The 6338-nt window shown below is 37.8% G+C and overlaps 1 protein-coding gene across 2 annotated transcripts; it reads right to left on the minus strand.

The window, feature by feature from the left end:
- On the minus strand, positions 1 to 988 carry LOC109339765. Of its 2 annotated transcripts, none has more exons than XM_019577283.1 (2): positions 757 to 988; positions 1 to 504 (listed from the first exon to the last, which is right to left on the minus strand). In XM_019577283.1, the coding sequence occupies exons 1-2, from the start codon at positions 917 to 919 to the stop codon at positions 329 to 331; spliced, it is 339 nt and encodes a 112-aa protein (XP_019432828.1). In that variant the 5' UTR covers positions 920 to 988; the 3' UTR covers positions 1 to 328. The 2 variants fall into 2 exon arrangements, with proteins under 2 accessions (XP_019432828.1, XP_019432829.1); XM_019577284.1 differs by having other exon boundaries at positions 1 to 493; positions 757 to 971.
- Between the last annotated feature and the right edge of the window lie 5350 nt (positions 989 to 6338).

Below are 6338 nucleotides of genomic sequence, written 5' to 3' on the forward strand. Positions count from 1 at the left end.
TTAAAGCCTTTAACAACTAGTCATGCTTTGCATCTAAGATCTTCAACCCCGGGAATGTCGTCTTTCTTCTTATAGACTCATTTACATCTCAATGGTTGTTTGCCTTTGAGAAGCTTATCAAAGCCCAAGTACCATTCTTATGAAGACTTTCGATTTCTTCATTCATAGCCACTAGCCAGTGTGAAGAATCAGCACAAGAAACAACTTTTGCATAGCTGACAGGTTCAACACCATAATTTACCTCTTGTGCAACTGACAATGCATAAGCAACTAAATTATCACCATCAATATATCTAGTCGGCCTTTTAATTATTCTTCTAGCTCTATCTCAGGCTATACAATAATCATTTTCCTGCTGATGAATATGGGAAGTGGTACTATCATTACAATCAATATAATGATCATCAATGCTAGATTGATTTGTAGAGGAAGATGAAATATCAACATTAGGAGTTGCAGACTTTATTATGAACTCCACCTTCTCGCTAGTACCCTGCAGATTACCTGTACTAGGAGAAGAAGACACAACATATTGTTTTCCAGAAGATAATAATGCATCCTCATTAAAAGTCACATTTCTGCTAAGAATTAAATTTCGTGACTTTGAATCAGAACACCATAAGCGATATCATTTAGACTCAAATGTGTAACCAAGAAATATGCACTCAACAACTCTTAGAGCTAATTTACCATCATTAACATGTGCATAAGCAAGACATCCAAATATTCTTAAATTAGAATAATCAACAGGATTACCTGACCAAATTTCTTCTGGGGTTTTGAAGTCAAGTGCCGAATGTGGAGAACGGTTGACCAAGTAGCAAGCAGTAGATATTGCTTCATCCCAAAATTCACGTTGATGCCATAACCCAGCATTTGAGAGCATACAACGAGCTCTCTCAAGTATAGTCATGTTCATCCATTCTGTAACACCATTTTGCTAGGGATTCCTTAGAATAGTTTTGTGTCTAGCAATACCATTATTTGTACATAACTCATTAAAGTCATTGTTGCGCAACTCTAATCCATTGCATGTCCTGAGCTTCTTCACTTTTTTTCCTGTCTGGGTTTCAACAAGAGTTTTCCACTTCTTGAAAGTGGAGAAGGTCTCATTTTTATGCCACAGAATATAAACCCAAACTTTGCGAGAAAAATCATCAATGATGGTCATCATATAGCGACATCCTCCATGAGAAGAAGAAACTTTTGAAGGCCCCCAAAGGCCAGAATGAATATAATCAAGAATACATTTGGTACGATGAGTTACAGTGGACAAACTAACTTTTTTTTGTTTCCCAAAAACACAATGCTTGCAAAACTCCAACTTAATGATGTCATGTTTACCAAGACAACCTTACTTGCTCAGAAGATGCATGCCTTTTTCACTCATATGGCCTAGACGCATGTGCCATAATTTGGTGACGTTGTTATCAGGCATAGAAGAAGATACATATGCTGAAACTGTCACAACAGATCCTTGCAAGACATATAAACTACCAATTCAGTTAGCTTTTAATACCAGAGCACCTTTTAATACCTTTTCAAATCTGGAATATAGCAGACATTAGCCAAAGATCTGACAACATCATGTTGAGTTTTGATCTGACCTGTACATATTCTTGCAACTTTGCATTTGGTATCATTGCCCACCAAAACAACACCACTATCATCATGTTCAAAAGTGGCGAATAAGTCCTTATAAGGACACATATGAAAAGTACATCCAGAATCAAGAATCCATTCTATTTTACTCCTCTTATTAGAAGGGACAACAAATAAAAGAATATCACTGTTAGAGTTAGCTTCAATATTAACAGCTTCAGGGCATTGTTGAAGGTTTCGTTTCTCTTGTTTTTCTTGTTTTTTTCTTCAAGATAAAACAATCAGGAATATCATGCCATGATTTCTTGCAATAGCGACAAGTTTTGTTGGATTTGCGTCCCCTGGATTTGGATCTGAACTTTTTGTAACAGTACTCCCCTTTTCTTGAGTTCTACCTCGAACACTAAAGCTATCTCCTTTGTCCATAGAGTTAACTTCAAGATCAATTTTTTCTTTAGACAATAAATTAGATTTAATATCTTCAAAGGATAAGGTATCATTGTGTCCATACAATATGATTTCTTTGAAGTGTTTATAGGTAGAAGGTAAAGAGACAACCAACAAAACAACTTTGCCTTCATCTTCGATACTAATATCATGAGCTAGAAACGAGAAGGATCAAGCTCTCTAAGTCGCTAACTCGTGATAATGGAAACGATCTGGGTGATCCATTCCGCCAATACTAAATATGACTTGATGTCATTTACCGACAAAGCAGATGTCCCTTCTATCTCAAATCCTAATCACTAATACTCGGGTTCAGGGCATAAGTGTGTGTAACTCGCGTGTATCGTGTTCATGTGCGGGGAAGCGTACAAACCTTTGTTAAAAATAAACTCCCCACCCCAAAAGATACAAAAATAGTTAAAATAGAGAGTTCGATAAATAAATAAAACAAATAAAGCACATAATGATTTATCATTCTAATAAAACAAATACGTACAAAAAGGTGGGTATTTAAGTCCATGAATTAGCGGCTCTAGGCCTGACTCTCTTATGAAATTATCTCCAGCAGTGTCGTCAACTGTCACAACCCAATTTTAGGTTGGAAGACCGACTCTGTGACTTAGGAATAGTCAAACTCGATTTCTACCTCTCCCACTGACTTTTTATACCCTTAAAAAAATACTTATTAGAAATTTCATGACTAAAGCAAAATGTTTTATTTTTTATATTTGTGTCTAACAAGATTTTATTTTGCTCATACGTATCTCTAGGTGCAATAGGGAAATCAAGACTACGTAGTTCTAGTTCAAAAATTGGTTGGTTAGTTTGGTTGATTATTATCGAATTGAAAATATTGATTTGGTATTAATAGATTTGGTGGAGTTGATTTTTGGATTTTAAAATATTTAGTATATGATTGTTTTAGTTCAATGAAACTAATAATTTAGATATGGTTTTGGTCGTATAACTTCTCCTCATTTTCAGAGGAGTTAGAGACAACTCGAACCATAACCTTACTATAAAAAGTTTGTTATTAATTAGGTGATAAAATAGTTTGGAACAACTTTTATATATGAAATTAAGTGATAAACCCCTTTGAATTATTTTTATATATTAGATTAATAACTTAGATATGGTATTGGTCGTAGACATTCTCCTCATTTTCAGAGGAGTTAAAGACAACTCGAACCATAACCTTACTATAAAAAATTTGTTATTAATTAGGTGATAAAATATTTGTGCGGTATTTTTATATAAGAAATTAAATAATAAAATCGTTTGGAATTATTTTTATATGGAATTAATAGCTTAAAAATGGTGTTAATCATAGACTTTTTTCCCATTTTCACGGAAGTTAGAGACGTCTCAAACCATGACCTTACTTTAATATTCCATTGATAACCTTTTTTATTATTCAACTTATCAATTTAATTATTCATTACTTTAAACAAACACATATAAAATAATAATAAAACAACATTATATATGAAAATATAATTGTTGGGAGATCTTCATCCATGAGCTATAACATTTCTCTGTGGGCTAAGTAAAATAAGCATATAAGTGGATTTGACACCACATTTTGACCCAAAACCTTAAGGCATTAGGTCTATGGGTCCATCCACGTATATGCTCTTTAGCTCATCCATATTTTCCCAATGTGGGACTTCTTCATTCACACTTGGAATACCCAACATTTATTGTTGGTGCAGTGGAAGCGATCATTGCGCACCGTTGGCCACAAGCAATCAATTAAAGACATAGAATAAATAGAAGAGAAGTTGTTAACAGGGTTTGGCCAATTGTGCTTACGTCCCCAGGAGCGTTGAGCGGCTACCAAGATATTATTAGAGAATAAGAATTACAAACCCTAGCACACCCACGGCCCACCTGCCCATGTGGTGTTTCTGTTAGGTGCTTTTATCTGGTGCATACTATAACAAGAGAATTGAGTCCAATATATAACATTGGTTACTCTACTATATTCCAATACTAGACAATATGGGACTAACACAATAACATATTTCAAGCATCTCTAACAATCTCCACCTTGATTGAAAGAGACGAATATTGTAACGCCCCGAAAAATACTTCTCAAAAACATTGCGGAAAAATGGGTAAATTTTTTTTGAATAAAGAAATTGTATAAAATTGTTTCCTTTTCAAAACCTTCCTTTTTCCGGGACATCACTTTAAGTAACTCGAATACGGAAAATCAACTTATCATTATCAAATGATAACTTAACCTGATTCACAATTTCCTGAATAAAGTAATGCATATAATCAATTAAGTATTAATCAGATCCTACAGATTAGTTCAATAAAGGCGGAAACTACATCGCCACTACATATGCAAAATCACCATTACACAGCCCCCATCAAAACAAACAAAAGGACATCGACTGGCCCCCAAGCTGACTCAGAAGATTCCAGGAATGCTGGACCCCTCACTCGGGTCCTCCTCCTCTTCTGAGTCCGACACGAGGTCAATCACCTCCACCGAACTCTCCACATTCATGAGTTCAATGGCCTCGTCCTCCTCCTCTTCTTCCTCTACTTCGTCATGCCACAACCCAGCGGCATAATTTGGTGGGGATGACATTCTCAGACTCGGAGTCTTCTTGCAAGGACCCCCTCCAAGAACCCGGCTCCTCTGGGCTCTGCGGGATGACGGAGCATCCAAACAATCCGCCCACATCCTATGACGGTGCGAGGAACCAGCGCCGTCACTCCTGACAATTGGCGGGTGTCGAGGTCCAACATCTGGAGGCATCATACCCGCTGGCGGCAATGTGAAAGAAGCGTCAATGTAAGCGTCAGGTGGGGGATCATCATCGATGACCCGTTGCACTCCATGTGCAATGATAGACCGCAGGGGCCTGTGTAAGTGTATCGGTGCCCATCACTGACCCATTGTCCCGCCAGGGACATCGTGAAGTGGTAGCCGCGAATGTGGGTGCTATTGTAGGCCATCTGCATAGTAAACATATACAAAACAAGAAACAATACAACAGAGAGAGTAAGACATCTAATGAACATAAATTCATTGACGGCGTGGACTTACTCAGAATATCACACTCAGACATAAAATATATTTAAACATATAATTCATCATTTATCATCAACATCATAAAATAATACATAACTTACCAATTATTCCAACATTACCAATATATCAAATCATATAATCAATATTCTACTCATAACCATATCACACACCTAAACGTAGGAATACACTATACCTGTAACTCACAAGTGGGAATTTACTTCCATAATGATAATGTATGCATGATATGTCATGATTATCCACCTTACACCAATATCCATCCAACATCCTAATCGGAAACAAATCAAGAGTACAGGTCCCATACCAAGCCACTTTGTACGCACCCGAAATAACATATCCTCGCAAGAAATTAAAAATAGATCGATCGGTTCCCTCAGGAACAGTCCTACCCGGACCTAGGTCGTACAAACGCTTTCTGGGCATCCCTCTCAACGATCTCGAATGCAATTCCGGGTTGTCAGAGATTGCCTAGTTTGGCCTGTGAGAACTGTCCGATCCAACAGGGTACCTCCCCAGGAATACAAGGGACTCGTCTCACCCAGACTCTCCCTCAAGACAATGTTGGCGAATCACCGTCCAATCAGTGCCGTCCCTGCTTACTTCACGGTGCTCGAAGACGTCCCGTCATTTCCTCTCCACTACTTCATGGTCACAATGCAATGCATTCTTAATCAGAATCAAATGCAAATGTATTAATCAAACACATGATCGGCCCATCCTTAAGCCATCTCCCGACAAGGAATGCTTCTCGTGGGACCCGATAGTACGTCAACCGTACATGCTCTAGGTAACATCTCAATCACAACAACTCATCACCGAATACTTCTGGACGGTCACATGACCAAGCCTCTTACGGTCGGTCGATCGTTGTACAGTGATATTATGTATCCTTACTAGGGTACCCCCTAGTTCACGACCTCAAGTCGAATACTTGCCCAACAAGGCATAAACACAAACAATACTTTCATACCTTTGTGGAGTCATGCTTCACATCTAAGCCATGATCTCATTCCACAACCTTTATATCACAACTTATCACCCAAGCGAGACCTCATTAAAATTCTGATTTTTTTTTTTTAATTTTTTTTAATTTTTTTTTCCGCCCAAGCGGCTTTTGCTCGCCCGGGCGAGGCCTGAGCTCGCCCAAGCGAGAAAATTCTCAATTTTCATCGAAATACTGGGCATTTTTCGCTTAAGCGAGACCCTTGCTCGCCCAAGCGAG

This window comes from Lupinus angustifolius, unplaced genomic scaffold, assembly GCF_001865875.1.
Source record: "Lupinus angustifolius cultivar Tanjil unplaced genomic scaffold, LupAngTanjil_v1.0 Scaffold_102_10, whole genome shotgun sequence".
Taxonomy (NCBI): Eukaryota; Viridiplantae; Streptophyta; class Magnoliopsida; order Fabales; family Fabaceae; genus Lupinus; species Lupinus angustifolius.

What these genes read in the sequence shown, in the direction of transcription:
- LOC109339765 (XM_019577283.1), bottom strand. Translation starts at nt 919, where the DNA reads ATGAACATGACTATACTTGAGAGAGCTCGTTGTATGCTCTCAAATGCT. An exon ending in CCCAGAAGAAATTTGGTCAG is followed by an intron (nt 505 to 756) that starts GTAATCCTGTTG and finishes CTCCTAGTACAG; the next exon opens with GTAATCTGCAGGGTACTAGC.